General features: G+C 43.6%; 2 protein-coding genes and 1 long non-coding RNA gene across 3 annotated transcripts in view; 2 read left to right on the top strand and 1 right to left on the bottom strand.

The window, feature by feature from the left end:
* Positions 1–159, top strand: part of LOC306920644 (USP6 N-terminal-like protein) — a gene marked incomplete at its 3' end in the record, with an annotated part of 31,935 nt that extends 31,776 nt beyond the window's left edge. Inside the window, exon 14 of the mRNA XM_079497453.1 lies at positions 96–159. Within this exon, the coding sequence (XP_079353579.1) occupies positions 96–159 (64 nt within the window). The remainder of the gene's footprint in view (positions 1–95) is intronic.
* A 2,832-nt stretch (positions 160–2,991) lies between these two features.
* Positions 2,992–22,223, top strand: LOC306920645 (uncharacterized protein; the record flags this gene model as incomplete). The annotated part of the gene is made up of 7 exons (XM_079497454.1): positions 2,992–3,053; positions 16,894–16,976; positions 18,203–18,299; positions 18,891–19,025; positions 19,541–19,665; positions 21,179–21,290; positions 22,018–22,223. The coding sequence occupies exons 2-7, from the start codon at positions 16,950–16,952 to the stop codon at positions 22,221–22,223; spliced, it is 702 nt and encodes a 233-aa protein (XP_079353580.1). The 5' UTR covers positions 2,992–3,053; positions 16,894–16,949.
* A 104-nt stretch (positions 22,224–22,327) lies between these two features.
* LOC306920396 lies at positions 22,328–24,313 on the bottom strand. Its single transcript, XR_013789654.1, has 3 exons — positions 24,154–24,313; positions 23,197–23,492; positions 22,328–22,510 (listed from the first exon to the last, which is right to left on the bottom strand). It is a non-coding gene; the product is annotated as an uncharacterized lncRNA (long non-coding RNA).
* Positions 24,314–24,791: the final 478 nt, after the last annotated feature.

Here is a 24,791-nt window from a genome sequence, read left to right on the forward strand (position 1 = left end):
CGTGGCAATCTGGCGGTAGGTCTCCACAAACACACACATCCCCTCTCATTTCCACTTGTCCAGACTCTGTGCTAACAGTGTTTCTCATTACACAGGCAACCCCGGGATGGAGGCATCCTGAAGAGGAACCCATATGGAAATAACCTCCTGAAGGAATAGGAGAGTGAAAAAGGGACACGGTCCCGATAGGAGGACTTGGACTGAGTACCGAATATAAACTGTTTTGCCCTAGTGAAAGGAAGAACCTGAGTTATCCATTTGTGTGGCAGTTAAACAACTGTGTGTGCTGAATTTAAGTTGAACTTGTCATTCCTCAATAAATGCCCGCGTAGGCAAACCTTGCTGTGCCTCCCGCCTATCGTTGTCCAGTGGCGCCCACAATCTATACATATGACAAATAAACCTGAACCTGAACGTCTCTATTAATATATTCTCTAAGGACAGGACGGGCGGGTTATGAAAAAAAGATGGCCCGCCCATCAGGTTGAGACAGAGGCGTGTCATCATAGTTTTTCCATGCTGCATAACACAGTCGAATAAAGCAGGACAGGTGGAAAAGACAAACACACAAACAAGGTAAAATGATTCTTCTTTGTTTTCCTTTTTTTATTATAATTGTTATCCCTCGATTTTGTAACCCGTTTTTCACCCCTGTGTCAATTATCTAATGTGATCCTGGGCTCTAGACACCCTCCGCCAACCTTATATACCAGGGACAATGCAAATTATTCGGTAACCCTCCATTTTACGGTAACAGGTAAAACCTTGCAAGTTACCGTGTAAGAAAGGTGGAACTGTATTGTGAAAGGATGCGTGGTTTGTTTCCATAATATTACCTTGTACTTTCACTGTAATTGTAGATTTCTAAACGTAGCACAGTCTCATGGACTGGAAGAAATTATAACACCAAATTATACCAACAAATTATACCTACGTAAATTACAGTTTTGGAAACAAACACAACTTGTTCTTATTTTTTGAGAGAGAGAGAGAGAGAGAGAGAGAGAGAGAGAGAGAGAGAGTAGATGAGGACATGAACTATAGTGATGACGTAGATGGAACATGACATATCATTCACAAATCAACAAAATAAATCAGAGGTCAGGGTCTTGATCTTCATTATGGAGATCCAGGTGATGATAGTCAGCTCCACATATGGAGATCCAAATTCTGTATTGGCCATATATGGAGCGTGTCACGAGGCGTGACTGACGGACTGACTATGATGGGAGATGCAGGTTTTCAGATTATTCTGGCCACGTGTTACATTAAGCAGACATAATGTAAAACATGTCACGTGCGTGTTTCTATGGTGTGCATCCAAATTCTGTGAAACTTTGCACGCACATTTCCACTACGTTGAGTAACCACCATTTTAACATTGCCCTATAGCGCAACCTTGAAGGCACATTTTAGCAAAAAACAACAACGCAACTTCTACACATTTTGTTCCAAACGTCACAAATGTTACTGTCTCCTGACCTTATTGTCTTATAATGACATGTCTATCTGCATGTGGGGACAGCAGCCAATAGGACACGGCCATGATGCGTTTGTCAGGGTGCCAGCTGAGGACACTGAAGTGGAGTTTTGTCTTTGTCTTTGTCTTTCTCACCCTGCTGCTCTTATACAGGTATGTCAAACACGTCTACCTCAGATGCATTGGCTTCTATTTGTTATAACCTTGAAAACCACCCCGTCAGGTATTTGACAGACCAGACTATCAAATACCAGATCCAGACTATGTATGAAGGCTCATACATAGTCTGGATTTTCGGTGGTTAGGTGACCACCGAACTACAACATGACGTCACGAGCCGCGGTGAAGAGCAAACCACCGCCACCGCCCCAGCCCTTCTCTCTGTTTTTACTCACCACCGCTCAACGTTATTTCAGCTCCGGTGGTCAGCTCACCACCGGAGCGGTGGTCACCTCACCACCGGAGCGGTGGTCACCTCACCACCGGAGCGGTGGTCACCTCACCACCGAAAATCCAGACTATGAATGAGCCTTTACTCGCTTCTGGGGACGCTTTCAGTACATGTGTCACTCAAAGATGATTTCATCTGTCACAAACGTTACTCACCAAGAAATGTGGATAGAAAGACCAAATGAGTACGGCAAAATGAGTATTCTTAATTCCAATAATTCTCCAAAAAGGTTTAAGAATTTGGCAGAAAAATGCAAGTTACAAAAAGTGTGACCTGCAACAAGTGGATATGGTTCTGCTCTGCCTCTGCATAGGGTTTAAATATCAAACAAATCTGTAATAACCTTGGTAAGAATATGCAAATAACAATTCTCTATTTATAGTTCTTTGTTTTCTTCTTCTTTCTTTTACTGATTAAAAACATGGAGGTAAAATAACACATATCAATTTCTTGCACCCAGTTAAAAAATGTTTATAATGCATTATAATGAGTTTATAAGGCATTATATACATGACAGTCGTCGAAATATTTGCTGCGCAGCAGATCTAAGGCATACTGTCTTCAAAGGTTAGTGAAATACTCAGCAGTGAAGTTTATTTCACTATTTAAATTCTCCGCAGTCACCGTGTTAACCTTGAACCATAATAGCATCCTTATCTGAGGATAATTTAGCCAAAAATAGCATATCTACAAGCTCACAACGTGAGACCATGTACAGAGCAAGTTTCCTAAGTATTGACAGTATTGTTTAAGTGGTTAAATCATCAATACGCATCAACACTAATGATATAGTGCTATCAAACAAGTCTATGACAAAGTTTGTCAGGGTGCCAGCTGAGGACACTGAAGTGGAGTTTTGTCATCATTGTCTTTCTCACTCTGCTGCTCTTATACAGGTATGTCAAACACGTCTAATTGTGCAACACAATACATATCTCATGCATACTGTATGTATAGGCCTACTGTATAGTGGGCGTCCCTGCTTAATTTCCTCATTTGAAAAATGTTGAGTTCTAACCCTAAATGTGGTTCTGTTTTCACCATGCATGTATAGGAACACAATCTTCCTGGCCCCGAACCCAGCAGCAACGTTACGTTCAAGACCTGTCCCTCAACGACCAGGTGATGTTGTCCCACTCGTTGTACGTGTGATGATAGTTTGGAATGTAATGCATACATGTACCAAATGTTTGGCCTGGCTTTCTGCCAGACACATAACATGGATCAGGGACGTGCAGAGAGTGTTAGAGAGGGAAGGGGCACTTTTGGACAAAAAATAGCAGATCTACAAGCTCACAACGCGTCGCGCTGCGACGCGTTGAGAGCTTGTAGATCAGCTATTTTCGGGCGCAACCCAGCACTCTTTAGCTAGTGGAAATGCGGTGTGTAATATACGACATGGATTTCTAAACACATTTGTTCAGTGCAAAATATCGTGTTCACGTTCAGGAGACTTTGGAAAAAAAAGCAAATCTCCTGAATGCTGCCTTCCAGCATGGCATGAAAAGGAAAGGAGTGGCATTTGCATGGGGTTGACGGGCAGGGGCTGAAGCCCCCATTGATGTCTATGTGTGCACGTCCCTGACATGGATTCACTGACGCTTCCTCCGCGCTATAGGTGCTGCCAGACTTACTAAAGAGCCGCGGACGTTTTCGGCTGTCGGACAGCTTCTTTTCCGGGTTTTTAGACAGCTGGTGGATGGAAATTAAGCTCAGCCTCCGCGGACGACTGCCGCGGCGGCCAGATTCCCGGAAACGCGGAGGTGGGGCTTCTTTTCCATCGACCAGCTGTCTAAAAACCCGGAAAAAGAAGCTGCGGACAGCTTCTTCTGTCCGCGGCTGTCGGCCGTTTTGCGCTTAGGTGTGGAAACACTGTAAGAGTCTCGAGTTTGACTCATAGGCAGCTTGAAAAGTGGGCGTAATTAGTTGCCTTGACAGACAGACTAATTTAGCCAATCGGCGTAACAAAAAGCTGACGTCACCATAGTGTGCTAATAATCTGCTCCTCATGCTTGAAAGATAGAAAAAACAAGGTCCGTTTTGCAGTGGAGTGCACAGATAGACCCTAGGGGGCGCTAGAGCACCCCCTGCCCTTTTGGCAATGTGCCCTTTTGAAAAAAAATTAATAAAATCAATTCTTGATAAAAAAAAGCTTCTAATATATTATTTAGGCCCAAAAATCTATAAATCTCCCACTATTAAGGCAACCGGCCGGTTCCACGCGCTGCACAAGGTGCCCTTTTTTCACTTGAGCACCTGCCCCTCTAAATGTCTACGCACGCCACTGCCGTTTTGTTTCTACGTTCTACATGAGTGAGTGAGCTATGTGGGATATATGTTGGAGTCTATTATCTGAAATAACTGCACTTGCTTCGTTTCTGTGGAAAGTTTTTGCGTCGAGGGCAGATAATGTTGTTTTGAAAGGTAGCAGCGTGCATGGCATTGGTTCAACCTCCTCCTGTTAGTTTGACCATTATACTAACCATTTTTAACCCGCAGTGCAGGTGATTTGTAACCCGCAGCACAGGTCGAACTAACGGGAGGTCGACCTCTCCCGTTTTGAAAAATCATGCAACATGTTACGTATGTTACGTCGTCACCATGGACCAATCAAGAGGCTGCTTTTCACTGTTGTACGGACAGCAGTTGAAACGCAGTCACTGGCACGGTCAATTTTTGTCTCCAGCTTCCGCAAACTCTCTGCTAGGGATGTCCCGATCACGTTTTTTCACTCCCGATTTGATTTTGAGACATACTGTACCAATACCGATCTTTCCTGATCCGATCTTTATATTTTTATATAACACTTATGCCATATCACAATAACAAATATACTAATGTATGTCACTCTAGTCTAGTCTGTATGTGTTGCCTTTCAATTATTGAAAGGCAAAATGTGACTATAATTTTATTTAGAATGACTGTTTTTTTTCTTCTTTCTATGAAAGCATGGAATCATAGCAAAAATGAATACGAGACTGCTCGCCCCTTTACCAACTCGCCCCCGCGATTTTTTTAAATGTAGTTAACAGTTAATTTAGTATTTCACTCCCTCTCTGAAATCTGAAATGATCTTGTATACAGATTTATTTGATTGCATAGTAGTCGATCTCTATACTCTGTAAAATTTAGAAAGAACAACATGTCACAGAGACGGTGACTGCTTAATTAAGTTAATTTAGGACCTTCTAGCAGTTAATTTCATTTTATTAATCACATTTCTTCCATGTAGCCCATGTTTTGTAATGGCATCATCATGCTATTATGCCCGTGGATATACAGAGTGAACTTAATGATAAATTAATATGATAATACCTTTTAAATAATCACAAGCATGAAGGCGAGCGGACCTGCTACCGGTAATTTAATGGTGTATTTGGTTAATTAGAGTGAATACAGTTCTACAGCTTATAGAACTGAAGCCAAGTTAAAACTCTTAAAGAGTATCTCTCTCATTCAGAGAGAGTACAAGAGACGGTCGCGGCCACACAGCCAACTCAAGGTACGGGCACGGAGCCGACTTGGGGACCCAACGCAAGGACAACACAAGAGACGGTCACGGCCACACAGCCAACTCAAGGTACGGGCACGGAGCCGACTTGGGGACCCATCGCAAGGCCAACACATGAGACGGTCACGGCCACACAGCCAACTCAATTTACGGGCACGGAGACGACTTGGGGACCCAACGCAGATCCTCCAAGGCAATCAAACAAAGGAACGGAGCTGAACGTGAATCTCCCCCCCCCCCACCCCCACCGAGGACGCCCGCTCCCCTTCCCTTCCCCCTATTCCACCCATGGCTACTAACAAAGACAATGGACCTGATCAACTCTTCTCAACTGCTGACATCAACAACTCAATCCTCAACAACAATGGTATTCACCTTTTTCATCTCAATATAAACAGCCTTTATTCCAAACTGGCCGAAATTAGAGAATTATTCCTTACCGGCAAGGCAAACATTTTGTGTTTTTCTGAGACCAAACTAGATGAATCCATCAGGGACGCTGAGATTGAAATTGAGAACTACTCAGTAGTCAGAAATGATAGAAACCGTAATGGGGGTGGTGTTTGCATGTATATCCACAAAGATACTGAATTCATTACCCGTACTGACTTACAGCATGTTGAAATTGAAACTGTGTGGGTTGAATTAATTTTCAAAAATGTGAAATCAGTACTAGTTGGCACAGTCTACAGACCTCCTGACCAGCAAGGTTTTTATGATATTCTTGAGGGATGCTTAGCTGAGGAGGAGGGTGCAAAGAAAATCCTGATGGGCGATCTGAATACAGACGTACAGCGTAAAGAGGCGCCTGTTTTCAAATCATTTAGTAGGTTTTGTGATCTGCATAGTATTAGCCAGCTTATTACCCAACCCACTAGAGTGTGTGTTTCTACTCAAACTGTCATTGATCTCATTCTGACCTCGGACAAATCCAGAATCTCCAAGAAAGGTGTTATTGTATGCAGGCTTAGTGATCATTTCATGATATTCTGTACCCGCAAAAAACAAAAACCAAAGTCTGGCTGCCACAAAGCAGTCATATCAAGGGACCTCAAAACCTACTCTAGTGAGGTCTTTAACCAAGAATTGGAGAGTCTGGATTGGTCCGATGAGCTAAACAGCACACTTGTCGAAGAAGCTTGGCTTGGCTTCAAAACCAAATTTACATCAGTACTGAACAACATGGCTCCTCTGAGAACCATCAGGGTCAAAACCCGCTCGGAGCCATGGATGAATTCGGACATACTGACTGCAACGAATGCCAGAGACAAAAAATGCTCTGAATTTCTAAAATGCAAGTCAAAGCTTGCCAAGCGCTTCAACAGGGGTCTCCAAGCTCAGCTGGACAACCTAAAAACCCAACAAAACAGGCTAAGAAATAGTGTTACTGCCATGATCAAATCCGCCAAAAGTAACTTTATTAATAATAAAGCTGAGGAAAACAAAAACAATCCTCGAGAGCTCTGGAAGCTACTCAACAACCAACTAGGCTGTAGTCAGAAACTGAAAACCAGGTTTTCAAACATAAACATTAAAGCAAACAACACTCTCATCACTGACAAGCTTGATGTGGCCAACTACTTGAACATCTTCTTTACAAACATAGCAACAACGCTGGTTAACAATCTGCTCTCCCACTCTGGGCACTTTGGTGTAGAGCACATTCAAACCTTCTACAGAAACCTAGGTGTTTGTAAAGACGATTTTAAACTAGTTATGGTAACAACTGATGAGGTACTTAAGAAACTGAGTGCCCTCCAACCCCACAAGGCCACTGGCCATGACAATATTCCCTCCAAATTTCTCAGAGACTCAGCCATCTCTATAGCTCCAATCATCACCCACATAGTAAACCTCTCCATCAAACAGGGACAGGTCCCCCTAGATTTCAAACTGGCCAAAGTAACCCCCCTGCACAAGAAAGAGAGTAAATTAGACCCCGGCAACTACCGCCCTATTTCTATTCTAAGCTCCATCTTGAAAGTGATGGAAAAAATAGTCTATGAACAGGTTGAAAAGTATCTTGCCACTAATAAATTATTGTACGAGTTCCAATCCGGCTTCAGAACATCCCACTCCACTGACACATGCCTTCTCTATTTGAGCGACCACATCAAACAAGAGGTAGACGCTGGCAAATACTGCGGCATGGTCATGCTGGACCTCCAAAAGGCTTTTGACACCGTGAACCACTCCATACTGGTTAACAAGCTAAAAGCAATTGGTTTCGATAGCACATCAGTGACCTGGAGGGGAGAGAACAGATGGTGGAAGTGAACGGAACACTGTCCCCCCCCCCCCTCCCAGTGAGCTGTGGCGTTCCACAAGGAAGCATACTAGGGCCTCTACTGTTCCTAATATATGTAAACGACATGACTTCAGCATGTGACTGCAACTTGTTCCTGTTCGCAGATGACTCAGCACTGCTGGTCTCGGACAGGGACAAACTGCAGGTTGAAAATGCCCTCAGCTCTGAACTCGGTAGAATCTGCACCTGGCTAGCTGATAACAAACTATCTTTACACCTGGGAAAAACTGAATCCATTCTCTTTGGATCTAATAGTAATCTCAGCAAGGCAAATGGCTTCTTGGTTAGAGTGGGTGACAATGTTATCACACGTAAAGATGAAATTACCTACCTAGGTTCCATCCTGGAGGCTAATCTTTCCGGTGATAAAATGGCCACCAACGTAATCAAAAAAGTCAACCAAAGAACAAGATTCCTTTACAGGATCTCCTCACTGGTCGACAAAAACACCTTGAAGACCTTAACAGGAGCCCTTGTACAAGGCTTCTTTGACTATGCATGCACCTCCTGGTACCACAGCACCTCAAAGGCCCTTAAAACTAGGCTCCAGACCTCCCAAAACAAACTGGTCAGGCTCCTACTTGGCCTCACCCCCCGAACCCACCTCACCCCTGCCCACTTTGACAGACTGGCATGGCTTAGGGTCGGCGACAGAGTACAGCATCTTGCAATGGGTCTGGTCCACAAGATTCGATACTCCACCAAGATACCCATGTACCTGTGTAGATACTGTTAGACCAAGATTAATTATGCACACGATGACAATTAAAAGCTCTTGGAGAAATGGTCTGGTCTGAGATGGTATATTTATTCCATGGTAAGATTGTACAAAATGATGCCACACAACCTCTCGACACGAGACGCTGGGTAGACATAAAGAATAAATGCACTTTCAGTGCTTATATGAATGACACAGAATCCGCAAGTAGGTGGGTCTTAATCATGACAAGTCCTAATTTACAAGATAACAACTGGTTCAAACTGGTTGCTCATCGTTCAAAGTTTAACAGAGCCCCGACCTTGGAGAAGGCAGGGGAGTGAAAAGGCAGGTGGTATTAATTATGATACGAGGGGCCCAAGCTATTTGCAGTCAGCATTTACATTATGAGAGCAACATGTTAAAATGAAAATTTATAGAGAATTAATTGTATATTAGCAAGAGGAGAATTAATATTCTCCTAACAATCCTCCCTTTTGTTTATTTAAACAACTTAAACTAAACAATCAAATGTGAATATACAATTACAACGGAGATTGCCGTAGGACACACATCAGTGGAATTCCCCCCAATGGTTGCAAAAGAGCACATCAATCACAGCTGGACATTTCAGGCTGATTTTACCAAGAGAGGACACCCACACGTTTTCAAGCAAAGCAAAATACATCACAATCAAAATACTTGAACAATAACCAAATGTAAAAATGGAACACAAAAGACAACCAGAGGGGCGAGTACCCAACGTAAAGGTGCAACCTCGTACAAAGTGCAAGTTTTCCTATATCGAATGAAATCATCACCCTAGCAGCATATTTATCACCAGCAACAACAGGCCTCCCTTTAGCCCGCTGCCAACACAATTTCTCGTTCAGACCGGGAACCTAGTGGGAGGTAGAATTCTGATTACGTACAGTAGTCCATTGTAAATCTCCACCTGGGAAACAAACACTGTTTGCAGATATCAAACAGGAAGATTTGGCATCGTGAAGACAGTGACCTTCCTGTCTCCTGTCTAACACCCAGGAAAGGAGTATAGCATTAAGTTAGATTAAAGTCAGACAGTGAACCCACAACACGGGAGCAGCATTGTCTGGCCTGTGGAAAAAAACAGAACAAAATGGCATGCGGTTAGTGAGAAGACGCCCATTAATTTGCCCTATGTGTGAAATCACTTTGAATCAAAAACCCTCAAACACCATTTGTGAAATCACTTTGAATCAAAAACCCTCAAACACCATTTGTGGCCATGTGGCCCGCTCCCTCATCACCTTTGACATAACCCAGATAAACAAGATACCAAATCCAGGCAGAGCTACAGGTGGACATGTGACATGCATGCAAACATCAATTAAGACATTAGAAGGTACACCATTCATCCCAGTGACATATTGTTAGGTTCGGTCCGTCCGGGTCGGCGTGCGTGTGGAAATCCAATGAGTACACGAGTGCTTCCGTGTGCAGTAGAGGCTTGCACAGGCGTGTGTGCGTGTGCGCACGTGCCAGCGAGAGGTAGTTCAGTGAGAGGTAGTTGGGGGGTGTGCATGTGTATGTATGCATGTGCAAGGTTGTGCCAATGAGAGGTAGAGACGGTAGACATTCAGAGGTAGGCAGTTATGTGTGTATGACAACTAGGCTCCACGTAGCCAGATCGTAGCTCCTTGACTGGTGAGCTGGTGGAGCTGTTGCTCCCGCGACCCGACTACGGATGAGCGGTTGAAGATGGATGGATGGGCAGGGGTCTGGGCCAGGTTGGTTGTAGTAGAAACGAATCTCCTCGTCGATGAAGCCGTCAATCACCGGAAGGCCTGGGTTGAATCCTTTGTAGTGTGTGGCATGACTCCATGTCTCTCTTTCTGGGGCTCATGCTGCCGATGGGCTGGTCAATAGGGCGCGGAAGAGATTTTTAATCTTGGTGATATCCTTGAATATGAGGTCATCAGGTTGGAGATGCAGACAGCTGTGGCCCCTGGGTGGGCAGGGCAATATTCATCCTGAAAAGACTTTTAGTTATAGCAGAACAAATATGTTATGAGCTCCGAGGCCAAGGGTTTGGCCTCTGCTCCGGTGTTTCCTCCTGGTCGGCTCCAGCGGTATGCCTATGGAATAATGTGGACGCCTGCGCATAACTTACCTAATCAATACCTACCTATAGATACTGGATGTAGTAGGTTTCTTCTGCTCAAGCAGGAAGTGAGCATACGGAATCTGTAAGTCAAGAATTGGTAGAGAAAGTAATTTGAAATCAGTACAGCTGTCTCACAAGCAGACACAGCTGCGATCTTCTCATTTTGTCAACAAAGCGGACAAAAAGGAAAGTAGAAAAACACCAAAGCCGTAAATAAAAACTGCGTCTGTTGGTGGACGCCATGTCAGCAGAGAGGACATGGGAGTTTTCAAGGAGCGGTCATGATCACGTGCCCATCAAAGTCTGCCACTGTCGGCATGCATCCGCCTGTCAAATGGTATGATAAAACAAGCAAGGAAAGCACATGTTGCCTGCGCCATACGTGTAAGCGTTGGAGAATTAAAACAAAATAAAATGTCAAGATCCTGGTATAACCTGCCAGTCAGTCACGGCTGTGCACGCCTGCACGGTCCCCTCAGTCAGTCCAGTTTTCCTGCAGCACACAGGGATGCGTGGGGGGGGTTATACTCCTATGAGATAACAGTTAATATATTGCTCTGCATGTTGACGCACAGGCAGCCAAGAAAGACAAGAGAATTAATCTAAAAGATATATATACATATATATTAACAATAATAATAGACACCAGAGCATGGTCACCGTGTGGCTATGAAGAACATAACCGGTGCGAAAACATGTCTGTGGAGCGTGTCACAAATGTAGCAGTGTGTAAGCTAATTTAGAATCATCCAGCTGGAATAGATATGAATTTAATTTGACACATCGATAGGTAGGGTAGTACCCTACCACAATGGGGGTTAAAATGTGTCTTGAATCAGCTGTAGGCCTTCCTCCCTTTAGTTGCAACATATGTTATGTAATTTTACTAATTACCTTAAAGACACAATGGTCATTATTTATTAATTTATTTGCCTCAGAGAGGCACCTACATTTCTGTCAACATTTAAATCACAGTTTCACTAACTTGTCTAGGCCTATTAGCAAACTTCAATATTTCTAATATTATACTGAAACTCAGTTACTTCCAGCTTCATACTTATCACAAAGCGTAGTATATTTGAACCACTACAATACATTTAGGACATTGGAACCTCATGTATAAACCATCTGAAACTCAAAATGAGTACATGTGATGGATAATTTTGAATTATTGTAGATCTGTTATTTTGTGGGATTTGGTTACATGTTCCCAATAACTTTGCCCTGTGTGCCATGAGTTTACATCTCATTTCTGCCCCAGCGTAAAACAGATAGTATTAATTCTTCCCCCCAGCGGGCGGGTAGATAAAGTATTGTTTTCTCCTGGCCTTCATCGTCTGTGTCAAACTCATTCTAAGGTATTCTGGTATACTCTGATACTTTTACTCAGACTGAACAGAAATACAGACAACAGTTAGAATGCTGCTTGTGTGTGTTTTCTACTTGGGGGCATCGTTGCTGTATAGGAGTGTGGGGGGTGTGCCCCAGTGGGCTGCAGACAGGGACAGCAACCAATGTATTGTAGTTTTCCTCTAAAGTATTCATCCTTAAAAGATATTAATATAGATTTACAGTTTAACATATTAACATTAAAGATAAAGTTAATATTCACTTGTTTAATGAGGTTTTACAGTCCTGGCTTGAGTACTTGTACTCTATTACCTTCTTACAAATTCTCCTCAACGGGACTCCTCCAGAGTCCAGATGATTGATTAGTTGATAACTCAAAGGTTATCTTAATAGTTTATGGCTCTACACGCCAAAATGGTATTTGGAGTTTTCTGTTTTAACCCCTTAGTTTCCAAAAGCAGCTTTAAGACGCTGCCCCTTCCGACATTATGGTATTGGGCTTTTCATATTCATATTGGTAAATACGTATCATTAAATACATAACAAAATGGCCTTTCTCGCCATCTTTCCAACAACATGTACCTTTTTCTCTATTTTGCAGTATCGATACTTTTACTTTAAACATTTGAGTACGGTTTCCCTCAACTGCAGTTGAACACCAGGTCAAAAATACATGGGCAGTTTATAAACGAACACTGTGAGGCATATGTGGACAAGGGACATTCTAAAACACATAGTAATAATAATAAAAAACAATCTTCTCTGTGTGAGACTTAAGTGGTGGTGTCGTGCATTGTCATGGCACAGGGGGTGTATGAATGAAATGAGGCGTGGGGTCGTGATTCATGCTTCAGAGGGTGTTTGTTTGCGTGTGGTGTTTTTAAGGCATGATTATGATCTGCTTGATTGCAATTTAAGTGTGGTATAATGCAATGAAAATGGCTCAGAGGATGTTTGTTTGCTTGACGGCATGGGACATGTTTTATTTCTCAGGTTGTGTGGGGATGTATGTGTGCCTTTTGGAGCGTGTTTATGTAGTGTTTGAGTGGGTGTATGGAGTGCATAACCTTAACCTGTGACTGACTCGACGTCTGAACGCACAGTGCAGCATCGGCCCCAGCTCTCTCGTCCGCCTCCCCTCACCAGACAATCCGGCCCAGCGCCCGTCATCTCCATCATCCCTGGTCTCCGTGGTCTCCCTTGGAGTCGCCTGACCCCTCCCCGTGCGGCCCTGACCTCTGTTCCCCCTCAGTAACGGGCAAGCCGCTCTCCATTCAGCTGTTGGTTCTTTTCACCTCCCTTTCCACCACTCTCGTTGTCGTCAGCTGTCTGCATGTCGGCCGGTGGTACGTTGGTTTCATCCTCCTCTTCTTGCTGGGCCCATGGGTCAGGATACAGTTCATTTGAGGTGGGCCCAGCACCTGGCAGATGATACGTTTGTGAGGCGCCCTGTGATCGGGGCACCGTGCCAGTCCTCTATAGGCTGTTAGTCGAATATGTTGGTGTGCCCTTTTGTACTGTCACTGTTTAGACAGCACTGGGTCTGAAATGTCAGTGCAGGACGAGCGTTGGGTGTCGCCTGCGTCATTGAGTTGAATCAAGTCCATAGGCTGAGGGCAGCCCACATCTGTGCAGACTGTGTTTCTTCCAGAGTGGGCAGGGTCGTCGATATGGAGATATGGCGTAGGAGGCCGTGGGGTTGCAGAGGTCACAGGCATGTGTGTTGACAGGGCTGCTGCTGTCCACTTTGTGCAGAGGCATCGTTTGGGGTGCTGAAGCATTAACCCAACGATGCACGTCCATTTCCGTCATAGGTTGTGAAGGGGTTAACGCTGCTGTGAAGCGGGGAGGGCTGCGGGCTCTGCTCGTGCTGGAATGCTGGTTGCTTTGCTGGACAGGGCAGGCAGGGCGTAGAATGGCTGGTATGGGGGGGGGAACCAAGATCTGGGTCGATCTGCAGCAGTGCCTGCAGAGGTGATACAGACAAAACACATGCGAGTAGGGGCTCCCATAAAAATGTAAAGAGGGAGGTTGCGAATTCTCATCCATCACTGATTCTATTTTAGACATCACTTTCACATCATTCTCTCTGTCTGAGCTCTGCTCCGTCATCCACTCATTCTTCCTTCATCCACATTGCAAACACTTCTTTATGGAGATCACATTACACATTCATCCAGTATCGCTCTTGTTACTGCCTCTTTCTGCATCAACTTTGCACATTTAGGACCTTTTATTTTGTTTGACTTTGTCTATGCTCTCTTTACTTAGAGAGACTTAACTTTGTCTGGGTTAGCTTTTCACCAAGTTCAATCACTTGGTTCACACTCAGTGTACCTTTCTCAGAAAAACCCATACATTGCCCTTGGCTCTTTTTAACACGCACATACAGCGCGTCCCTCACTGTTTTACGCCCTATCCGACCATTGCATGACAATAGCAGTGTCAGTGAGTCAAAAACCCATAAAATACCATTCAGACAGACAGCTAAAAAAACTACAGGACCGTGTTTTATTTCATGTCCCTCATCACCTAATCTTGATGATGACCGATGGTTGCCCATCTTTATTCCTCACTGATAACGATCTCAGTGACCTTTTCTAGTTAAATTTCTTTAGCTAGGCTGGTTATACCGTGGGTTAAACAAGCATAAATACCCTCAGTCACTTAAAGTGTCAAGAACACCTTAAATATTAAGACTGACCTCCGCGTGCCTCTACCTCGAACACTTGCGGACCTTAGATTAACCTCTGCTGGCACCACTACCTCGAATGCTTTGCAGACCATTAACTAACCATCAGAAAACTGACCTTCGCAGCACCTCTACCTCGAATGCTTGCGGACCTTAGAATAATCTCTGTTTCACCACTACCTCGAATGCTTACAGACCATTAGACTAACCTCTGAAACGGACCTCCGTTCAGACCGACATATGTAAACACGGTCCCGACATATGAGTTAATACTCAATTTATCTTTACAACCTTAAATATTCCCCCCCGATTCACAGGAACAAGATTTATAGTTTTTAGAAAAACCTCACCGTGTGCATGTCTTGTTTGTTCTTTTGAGATCCAGCCCGCTGTGCTCCTGGCCCCTCCGGGTGTTTGGAAACGCGGCTCCCCCTCGCTGTTTTCTATGTGCGGTCCGGGGCCGGTTGGCAGAAAGCCTCCGAGATGGTTAATCAGCCGACGGCAAAACACCCGAAGGGCCTGGAGGGCGGTGACCTGGATGACCTCTGCTCGCAGCGCCAATTGTTAGACCAAGATTAATTATGCACACGATGACAATTAAAAGCTCTTGGAGAAATGGTCTGGTCTGAGATGGTATATTTATTCCATGGTAAGATTGTACAAAATGATGCCACACAACCTCTCGACACGAGACGCTGGGTAGACATAAAGAATAAATGCACTTTCAGTGCTTATATGAATGACACAGAATCCGCAAGTAGGTGGGTCTTAATCATGACAAGTCCTAATTTACAAGATAACAACTGGTTCAAACTGGTTGCTCATCGTTCAAAGTTTAACAGAGCCCCGACCTTGGAGAAGGCAGGGGAGTGAAAAGGCAGGTGGTATTAATTATGATACGAGGGGCCCAAGCTATTTGCAGTCAGCATTTACATTATGAGAGCAACATGTTAAAATGAAAATTTATAGAGAATTAATTGTATATTAGCAAGAGGAGAATTAATATTCTCCTAACAATACTTCCTTAATGTTAACGAAGTCCACACCCACAACACCAGAGGGAGTGCAACGAACCATGTTCAACCCAGATTCGGCACAAACAAGGGACTAAATTATTTTCGCTCCTATGCCACCAAAATGTGGAACGCCCTACCAACAGTCATTAAGACATGCAAATCCCTTGACTCCTTCAAAACCGCTCTCAAAGGGCACCTACGGATGGCTGCAATTCGAAACTGGCCCCCGTAAAATCTGAATCCCCCCCCACCGCCCCCCCCTTTTCCCCTCACTGTATATGTTTCTTTTCCCTTTTTACCTCCATTATGATGAATTCCTGTACTGTTCTTTGTCTATATAGAAGTGTCTATTTGTACATCTCTTAATGTTTTGATGAATTGAACATGGTGGACCCTGTTGTAAACAAGTGTAATGCTTAATTGGGTCGTCCACTCACAGTTAACAGCCTTTGTATTGAGTTTGTGCTTGAAATGTACTGTAATTCTGCAAACTGTTAATAAAAATGTCAATCAATCAAAGTACTACAGACACCTATGACATCATGCATAGCGGCGGTTGCATTTCCTTTGTTTCATCATAGGTGTCTTTCACACCTGAGTGTGACTAGTCTTTGTTTAATGATCTCTGACTGGGACCAGAAGGAAAACAACTAGCATAAACAACGTTTTTTTTACAAAATCTCATTGCTTATACATTAGACAATTCAAACTCTGATATTTTCTTCCCGATTCCGATCTTTTAAAAAACATGTGATCGGAGCCGATTTCCGATCACCCGATCCGATCGGGACAACCCTACAGTCTCTGCCTATGGACTGAACACCAGACTCATACGGTGGAGGAAGCGCCAGTGAATCTATGTTATGTGTCTTTCCCTGCTAGACAGGAGGGAGGGAATAAACGTTCTATTTATTGGAACAAATGTGACTCTTTTTTATATGAGACAGTCATGGCGGCAAGACTATCTGTTCAGGAGAGGAGAAAAACTGATTATTATTTAAAAAAAAATATATCCAAAATGAGTTAATAGCACATAGGCAGACTCATACATACTAGACTCTAGTATGTAAAGTATGTGAAGACACACACACACACACACACACACACACACACACACACACACACACACACACACACACACACACACACACACACACACACACACACACACACACACACACACACACACACACACACACACACACACACACTAATTAAATAATATCTTCAATCCACACACAGAGCCCTGCAGTCCAGTGGCGGTCAATGGGACGCATACACTGCTGTTGTCAGCATTCATGGAGCACCGTCACATAACACGAGCGGTAGGCCTATGTCATCAAACTAGATAAATATTTCTTATTTAAAGACAATATTCTGGGGCAAATGCAGTCAATCATCCTAATATCAATCATGTTCTACTTCTAACCACCAAAAGTGTGAACATTTAGAGGGGCAGGTGCTCAAGTTAAAAAAGGGCACCTTGTGCAGCGCGTGGAACCGGCCGGTTGCCTTAATCTATTGAAAAATAGCAGATCTACAAGCTCATAGCGCGCCACCGAGTGGCGCGCTACGAGCTTGTAGGTCTGCTATTTTTGAAAAATCAAAAAAAAAAAAAAGGGAAAAAAAAGTTTTTTTTCTCTTTTTTTTCCAAAAGGGCACATTGCCAAAAGGGCAGGGGGTGCTCTAGCACCCCCTAGTGTCTATCTGTGCACGCCACTGGTTTTCGCTCAGCTGATTTGACAAATTAACTGCAGTCATGCAGCTAGTTTAGCCCATTTAGACCTGCGGACGATTCTACAAATGCCTTCTTAAATCCTGACAGTTTTCTGTTTCTGTCAGTGGTTCTCAAACATTTTCATGTCAACTGTCAAGGACCCCCAAAAATATATAGTAATTGGCCACCGACCCCCATCTGAAAATTGTTCCAGGGACCCCCCAGAAGCAAAGATTTGTGTTAAAAACGTTCGCTCTGAAAGAATATATATTCAAAGATTTTTCAAAAATAGCAGACCTACAAGCTCGTAGCGCCTATTTTTCAATAGCTACAATTTACAATTTAGGCATTTAGCAGACACTCTTAATCCAGAGCGATTTACATTAAGCAATAACAAAAAGCATGGCATACATTACATAAATAAAAGTAGTTATCATGAAACATGCGTAAGCTAAGAACGTAACAGTGGAGTATCTATGTAAACTATATACTATATTATATATTATACATGTGTACTATAAAGTGATATGACTACATAAAAATGCAATTCTAGTGCTGTCTACGTAACATGCTATAAGTCTGTTTAAAATACTATCTAAGTCTACATAACGTGCTATATTTAAAAGTCTACATAAAGTGCTATCTAAGGGGCTAGTGCTACGGGCCATGGTGGAGTCTGAAGAGATGGGTTTTCAGACTACGGCGGAAGAGCTAAAGTATAACAGAATGCTTAAAACACCCGTGCAGAATGGGTTAATGTTTGGCCGGGATGAAAGCTTGCACACGCATGACCTTTTCATATAGCACCACTTCATCTCTGCCTCATCCTCTCAGGTCCGTATCATTGCTGTGGCACTGCGGACAGAAGCAGTGGCCTATTGTTGCATCCTCTCATGCCAAGAAAATAATAAGAGGGTAGAACACAGTAAAGGTGAGACACTTTTCACTTAAGTTATCCTGGAAGCAAAGACAAAATGATATGTCAGTAAAATCTAAGATCTACCCTTGACTGTGCCCGCGGAACCTCATGTGTCACTAGAGGTGGCAGAGTTTGCGTGGCCGGTCCCACCCTGTGGAATGCCCTGCCTCTTCCCATTCGCTTTGTGCAGTCCCTGGGTGTTTTTAAACATAGATATTAAAAAATATAGATGCCTCACTGGCCGCTACAGTTCATTCGAGCGACGGCGTGTCTCCATTGAAGGCAGGAAGTCAAGTGGAAGTGCCATAGGGAAGCGCTGAAGGCACGCTGCGTCGCTGCCCAAGTAGACTCGAACCTTAGAGTATATATTAATAGAGACGGCACCCGGAGGAAACCCTGAGGCAAAATGGACATAGTGGCCGAATTTGTCATTGCAGCTCGACCCAGCGCTGGTCCGTTGACTATCATTGTGCACGTTCATGTTATTGGGCCCAGACACGTGCAAAAAACAAACATATTTGTACATCTTAATGCATTACTCCAATTATTTCCATTTGTGTTATGCTGTTACTTTTAATCAATGTATTCATTCATTCATTCAAGGGAAGTATCACATTTCTGAGGGTGACAGCAACATTCACTCTAACCATTTTGACTTTGAGTACGGAACAGTGGATATCCTGTGTCCCGTCCCCGCAGGCTGTGCGGTACCCTTCCAAGTTGCTGTAACTAAAGACGGTACAAAAGTCATAATGTCTTCAATATTGTGAAAATGACACATTTTAACACTTTATTCAATTGAAAACTCAACTGTATTACAGTATTAAGCATGACATTTTATGATAATTTTATGATAAAAAAAAAAGGAGATCCAGGCTCTCAAAGTTTAAAAAGAGGAGAAGATATATTGATCCTATATCATTTGGATTAATATAGTAGGCCTATCTTCTCTTTTTAAACTTTGAGTGTCCGGATCTCCTTTTTTATTTGATGTCTTATCATGACTGATCCAGTAGCACCGGGTTGTCTCTTTGCTTATGAAATATTATGAATCGGTCTTTAAAGCCCAGAACACACCGGTAGGGACTCCTTGAGACAAAGCCGTTTTAAGGCCAACCACACCAATGCAACGACCTTAAAACGGTTTTGTCCCAAAGGATAGTCCCTATACCGCTGTGGTTTGGGCTTAAAGATTGAGCTCAGAAAAAGTGGCCTATTAACAAAAGTGAATTTGTTTTTGTTTGTCCTCCCAGTCACGGATTTAGAGCATCAGCCAGCGTTCCTGGAGGTGTTGAACCAGGAGACGAGAAGTGACTCCTTTCCTCACAATTTCACTGTCTGCTTCTCTGCAATGTTTGGTTTCACCAACGTGCTGCAGGTATACTGCTCCTCAACACCCAGCATATTCACTAGGCTAACGGCATTGTCAAACAGTGTTGTTTTTGGCAGCAAATTTCTATTTTAATAATAATAATGAATTGCATTTTTATAGCGCTTTTCCAAGTGCTCAAAGCGCTTTACAATGGTTCATTCATTCATACATTGGGAGGTAAAGCGGCGAACAGTCGACGCCAGCGTCCTCACTTCCCACATTCACACACCAATGGTGGCGAGCTCACACCGACCGACTCATTGGAGGCAATGTAGGGTTCAGTGTCTTGCCCAAGGACACTTCGACATGTGGACAGGAGGAGCCTGGATTCGAACCGCCGACCCAGGGATCATTGGACGACCTGCTCTGCCTCCTGAGCCACAGCCGCCCTACATTTTTAGTTTAGTCATTAGTCTTTGTGTAACAACCGGGATTCGAACTCGGGCCTCCCGTGTGAAAATCCAACATCTTAACCACTAGTCCAAAGGGATATCCCTTTGGACCAGGGGAGATATTAGACCTTTGAGGCCATCAGGCAAGAGGCTCTGAGCCACTCTGCTACACTCACCCCCCTTTTGACCTCCTCCCACGGGGAAACCCCATCCGGGTCACGGCACCAATGTAACGCCCGGGATTCGAACTCGGGGCCTTCCGCGTGAAAATCCAACATCTTAACCACTAGACCAAAGACCAGGGGAGATATTAGACGTTTGAGGCCATCAGGCAGAGGCTCTGAGCCACTCTGCTACACTTGGACTGAAACTTCATTTAGTTTTTGTCATATTTTAGTCACCTGGAATGTCTTAGTGTTAGTCTAGTCTAGTCTACTAAATGTCATAAGATTTTAGTCGACTGAATCTACAGTTGATTTACTCGACTAAAATGAATTTTGGCGGGCCTTGATGCCGTCGTAATGGCTGATTTTACATTTGCTGAAAATAGCAGATCTACAAGCTCGAGCTTGTAGATCGGCTATTTTCAGCATGCAACCAAATGTAAAATGACTTGTACTGGATCTCTTGTCCACTAGTCCCTTCCTAACATTTTAGCCTAGTTTTTATTGGTTGACGAAATTGTCAGTATATTTAGTCATGGTTTTAGTCGTCATGGCTTAGTTTTTATTTAGTTTTTATGTAGCTTTTGTCAGTGAAAAAATCACACCCGTGTGAACTGAGTGGTGTAAGGTCTTATATAGACTGATCAGCTGTGTTCTGACGGTCCCAGTGAACTGGGTGACCATAGCAACCATGCTCATTTTTTTTGGTACGAACAGACACGGGTAAAAAAAAATTGGTACGAACAGACACGGGTACATTTCTTTTGGTACGAACAGACACGGGTACATCTTTTTTGGTACGAACAGACACGGGTACAAAGCCAGTTGTTGGAGTGGTTTACACCACTCAAAAAGGTAGTCGACGAACATTTTTCGTCATAGTATTAGTAGACGAAAACAACACTGTTGTCAAAGCTCAGTTGACCCTTGTGAGTTATTTACAGTGTGTGGTGAACCTTTCAGCTGGTCCAGACCATGGAGATGCTGAGACTACTGGGGGTGACCAGAGTGGTCATCTATAAGACCAGCTGTAGTGCAGATACTCAGAGGATTCTGGACTACTACACACACATAGGTAAACATATACTTCTTTAAACTGATTCTGTGGAGACTGGATCCTTTTTGGGCGGGAACACCCCTTTTGGTGTTTTAAGCATTAGGTTATACTTTAGCTCAGGGTTCCCCAATAGGCGGCAAGCGGGCCATTTGCGGCCCCTGGAAGAATTCCCCCCCCCCCCCCCCCCAAAAAAGGGTTCTTTTTTTTGGGGGGGGGGTCCCAGATATAAATGGCATTAAATGGGGGTCAGTAGCCTATGCATGTCAAACTGTCTTGAATGAATGAATTTTCAGGGCAAAATCTCGACCTTGCGCGTGCGGACTCGGCCCCCAGCATGGTACCGTATTCAAAATATGGCCCTTGAGGAAAATTAATTGGGGAACCCTGCTTTAGCTATTGAAAAATAGCAGATCTACAAGCTCATAGCGCGGCACCGAGTGCCGCGCTACGAGCTTGTAGGTCTGCTATCTTTTGAAAAATCGTGAAAATGTGGCGCAAATCTTTGAATATTCTTTGACAGCGAACATTTTTAACTCAAATCTTTGCTTCTGGGGGGTCCCTAACAACATATTTTCAGATTACACATATATTTGGGGGTCCTTGACATGAAAATGTTTGAGAACGACTGACATAGAAACAGAGGTTTTTCAGAAAACTGATTTAGAAGACATTTGTAGAATCGTCCTCAGGTCTAAATGGGTTAAGTTGCACAATCCTTTTCTTTCTCTGTATGTCTCCCTCCAAGGTCTGGTGGAGGTGATTCCTTGGTCTATACCCAGATTTCTGAAAGTGTCTGATAGCTGGCTCCCTTCACTCGGTCCTGGTCAGCTACATTACTATGGCCAGATCCTTGCTCTGAATGACTTTGTCTACAGATACATGTACCAGACAAAGTATATCTCCATGCACGACGTAGATGAGCTCATACTGCCTAAACAAGTGGACAGGTAATTATTTCAAGCTTGGACCATATGATTCTCTGTCAAATCATAAAAAAGGGAATTTATTAAAGTCAATTAAATTCCAGAAGTGTTTTGATAACATGGTTATTGTTGGATGTGCATATATATGTACATATTCTGTTTTAGTCTCGTTGAGATTAAGACCAACACAGTTGGAGGCCTGCTCAAGAGACTGAAGGAGAGTCTGAGCGTACTCCAACGTTTGACTGATAAGCGTGATGTCATCAGCGAAGCGCGGTTTCAGTTAGGCATTTAGCAGCATGACGAGAGCTTCTCCTAGGGTTTAGAACATAATCAACATCAATAATAAATAGAAACGCATATAAATAAATAAATAAATAATCAAACAAACAAACAAACAAACAAACAAACAAACGAGAGCGACCGCAGGGCTGAGCCATTCTCCCGGCATAATGTCACTTCATTATGTCAGCACTGTCATAGAAGTTTCATTTTAAATTGTCTCATATAAGCAGGGGGTATATTATTATTTTTGGCTAGTACTCAAAGGAGCACCTGTACGTATCCTGCCAAAAAAAATCGTCATAAAAGCTAATAATTACAGGGAAAAAAAGGAAAAAAAGCAACAGAAATGCTGATGGAAGCCTGGGCCGTGGCTCAGCGGTCCAGGCACCTTGGCCGGTAGCCCGAGTCTGGCAGTGTGCCGCGGGTTCGACTCCCGATCTGCATGTCACTCCCCCATCTCTCTCCCCCATTTCCTGTCAGCCTACTGTCTGTCTCTCTATAAAAAATATTTAAAAAAATAAAGACGAAAGCCGCAAAAAAAACGTAAAAAAAAGAAATGCTGATGGACAAAATTGGAAGAAAATAAGCTAAATAAAGAGTCCATTAGACCACCTTATATTAGGGGAAATAGCCAATAATGTGCTTTTGCACAACATAACACTAAGGACCTAAGAAAGCCAGCATGGAATTCTCCTAACATAAGAATCATATCTCACCAGCTGGTCAGAGCTACTTCCACTGCTGGAGCAGAAACACGGGAAGGACCTTGGTTACAGTTTCGAGAACAACGTGTTTCGTTCCACCGTCGTCGCCTCACCTCCTCCTCTGAGCGCCCGAGCCGATGAGCGTCATGCCGGATGCTGCCCAGAGTGGCGAGGAGTGTCCGGGGTCAACGTCCTGGCACACCTCTTCCACGAACCACCCCTTTCCCACGTCACAGCTTTCAACAACTTTAAGGTCATCGTAAACCCACGGGCCGTGTACAGACCCACCGTCCACGGCCTGCTGGACTCTAAGAAGGGGTGTGTTTGGGTCGACACCACGACGGCAATGTTATATCATACTAGGTAAGGAAAAGGACTGATGGGTTTGTATGTCTGTTCTGTATATACATGTACTTCACACATTGTAAGTTATGTGAAGACCAAAAAGTGCATGCAGAAGTGGTTGATGGTCTCATGGGGAGAACATACAAGTGGTACTGTAGTCTATAGCAGTATAGAATTTAACCCATTTTGGGCAGGAACCCCTTTTGGTGTTTTAACCATTAGCTATTGAAAAATAGCAGATCTACAAGGTCTGCTATTTTTGAAAAATCGTGAAAACGTGTGCAAATCTTTGAATATATATTCAAGTCAAGGGTCCTTGACATGAAAATGTTCGAGAACCACTGGCATGGAAACATGGGGTTTTCAGAAAACTGTCATGATTTAGAAGACATTTTGTAGAATCGAGTTCAGGTCTAAAAAAATGGGTTAAAGAATTGATTATTGATTATTATTATTTGTAATAGCTGCAGTATGTTCTATCTCTTCTCCAGACTTCCATTCAAACCCCATCATACACCAGACCAGCTGGTGTATGATGGCCGAGTGCTCAGCTACAGCACACGTCTCATCCCTGCCGTCAACACCGTCCTAAGACAGACTGGACTCATAACACTGGATACTCACCATCCGTGACATGTTCCGTCTCCCTGCTGTGTTTTCTTGTTCCTTGTTTACTAGTCATAGAGTTTTTACTTTTACTCTTGTCTTGTGTTCCTTTATTTTGTGGTTTGTTAGTGTGTCCTGGTGTTCCTCTGTTGCCACTGTTACCCTAGCCTGGCTAATAAGCCAGACTCAAATCACACTCAACAGGCAACAGCTGATTCGGTCTGGCTTATTAGCCAGGCTACTGTTACCCATCTTGCCTCACCAGTCCTGTGATTTTTTCCAGTGTTTCCACCTGTGTTCTCTTATTTATAGTCTCCCAGCCTATCCCAGTGTTGATTGTCAGTTGTGTTTACCTGTGTCTAGTTAGTCCTTTTCTTCAGAATGCTTTCATGAAGTTAGTTTATTTGTCTCGGTCATGGTTTAGCACAGCAGTTGTATATACAGAATAAAGGTTGGCATAATACAGTACAAAGGAATGGGCTGAAGCCAAAGCTTATTATGCCCAGCTTATTGTCTCCACCAGGCCGAAGGCATGGGGAGAGAGTATGTTTTGCACTCCGTCGTGTGTGTGTCCGTCCTTCCGTTACCAGCTAATCTCCGGCACCGTTAACCTGCCAAACTTTGCACACACACTCCCTGGATGCCAACGACGAACC

Source organism: Electrona antarctica (genome assembly GCF_951216825.1).
Source record: "Electrona antarctica genome assembly, chromosome: 3".
NCBI lineage: Eukaryota > Metazoa > Chordata > Actinopteri > Myctophiformes > Myctophidae > Electrona > Electrona antarctica.